The 1,895-nt window shown below is 39.8% G+C and overlaps 1 protein-coding gene across 1 annotated transcript; it reads left to right on the top strand.

Moving 5' to 3' along the window:
• The first annotated feature begins 1,457 nt into the window (after nucleotides 1-1,457).
• On the top strand, nucleotides 1,458-1,895 carry LOC110272244 (uncharacterized). Its single transcript, XM_021124227.2, has 2 exons — nucleotides 1,458-1,620; nucleotides 1,705-1,895. Exons 1-2 carry the CDS (start codon nucleotides 1,458-1,460, stop codon nucleotides 1,893-1,895), a joined length of 354 nt encoding a protein of 117 aa, XP_020979886.2.

Below are 1,895 nucleotides of genomic sequence, written 5' to 3'. Positions count from 1 at the left end.
AAATAAGCTAGAATGAGTATCTCTTAGATCTCCTAACCAGAATCTTCGTGGCGTAAGCTAGAATGATGGCGGCATTCAAGAGAATCCGGAAGGTCTAAACCTTGTCTGTGGTATTCTGAGTAGGATTCAATGATTGAATGACTGTGACGAGCTTCAAACTCGTGAGTGCTGGACGTTAGTGACAGACGCAAAAGGAGGGTGAATCCTATTCTAGCATGATCGAGAACCGACAGATGAATAGCCGTGCCGTGACAGGGTGCGTGAGCATATTATTCACTGAGAGGAGGGGATGTAGCCACTGACAACGGTGATGCCCTTGCATACAGCCAGCCATGGAAAGGAGTAAGACTGATTGGATGAAGATAGCAGGAAAGGAGAGGTTCAGAGGAACGAAAAGCATCTCCATTCGCTTATCTGAAATTCCTACCAATGATTTACATAAGTATCTCTATCCCTATTTTACTATATAATATTCGAAAACACCATTATCACTTTATATCTGCCTGACTGAGATTTACAAGGTGACCATAGCTTGCTTCATACCAACAATCTCCGTGGGATTCGACCCTTACTCACGTAAGGTATTACTTGGACGACCCAGTGCACTTGCTGGTTAGTTGTATCGAAGTTGTGACAATTATGAATTAAGATCAAAGCACCAAGCTTTGGAGCCATTACCAGGGATTGTTCGAGCCTGGACATCACAATTTCGTGCACCAAAAATGCATAAATAATATTCGAAAAATAATAATATAACTAGAAATTTGTGAAGAAAAGATAAATAAAACGACCGCCGTCACTACTAGAAAACTAGTTATTACAGACGTATGTTTCCGACGGATTTTATCCCACGGAAATACAGAGAAAATTTCAGAGGAATTTTTTTTCGGAAAACAAAAAAAAAGATTAGCATAGATTACAAACGGAAAAGAAAATCTGTCGATAATTCTGTTGGAAAAATTAATTTTTTTCGTGGAAAATGGTTACAGATGGAAAATCCGTCTGTAATTAAAAAGACAAAAATGCTGCGTTTTATTAAATTATTACAGACGAAAAATCCGTCTGTAATTTAAAATTTTCTGTCGGAAATATTGAGTTAAATCCAACTCTCCCTCTATCCTCTCGAGCTCCACACTCCAAACAAGAACTTCACAGTCATCTTCCTCTCCATTCACACTCCAAACCTTTCTCCTCAGCGCCTTCATCCACCACATTCTTCCATCATCAACACCTTTGGGCCTTCTATTACTCTCGTCGTTGTGAATCATCGCTGTTCCCGTGCTGTCCCTTCTCTTCCCCTCTTTTACAAGGACAAACCCTAATCCTCCTTCAGCGACTTTTTCTTCCCTTCAAATCTAACACCGATGCAGTTACCCCGTACCAGTGAGCTCCAATTGCAAACTACACACAGAAATTTATGCTCAATTACCCTCCCACAAAACTCTAGCACAATAGTCATGGATCTGGAGGATCAGGACCTTTTGTTGGAAGATGATGAGGTGGAACAAGACTACACCTACTTTCTTCGTCAATATTTGGAAGAGGAAGACCGCCTCGAGGATGACGATGGTGATGGTGTTGTTCACTTAGCTGAACCATCTTTGCACACATATCTCGGTGGTACATTTTTTTTATATACATTAATTTTTTATGAAGATAAATGCATTTCTGTTTAACCTAATTAATAATACTTGCATGCCACAGAAATTGAAGACACTCGCCACAGAACAGCTTTCTTGGATGGTAATTCTGTTGTGAACCTTTCCCGGTTTCGCCTTCAAGGTATATCATTATTATCTGTGTTTATGCTGCTTCTGCTCTTCATTGTTGTACACAATCAAGGCATTTATATATTGATACTGCACGAAGATTTGAAAGCTCTAGCACAATGGTGA

This window comes from Arachis ipaensis, chromosome B5 (assembly GCF_059453495.1).
Source record: "Arachis ipaensis isolate K30076 ecotype BB chromosome B5, ASM5945349v1, whole genome shotgun sequence".
In the NCBI taxonomy this organism is placed as follows: domain Eukaryota; kingdom Viridiplantae; phylum Streptophyta; class Magnoliopsida; order Fabales; family Fabaceae; genus Arachis; species Arachis ipaensis.
Note: the sequence above shows the minus strand (reverse complement) of the source record. Positions and strands in the feature narration are given on the sequence as shown.

Excerpts from the sequence above, each read along its gene's own strand:
- LOC110272244 (XM_021124227.2), top strand. The coding sequence starts at position 1,458 with ATGGATCTGGAGGATCAGGACCTTTTGTTGGAAGATGATGAGGTGGAA. Across the intron at positions 1,621-1,704 it reads TTTGCACACATATCTCGGTG|AAATTGAAGACACTCGCCAC; the intron begins GTACATTTTTTT and ends TGCATGCCACAG.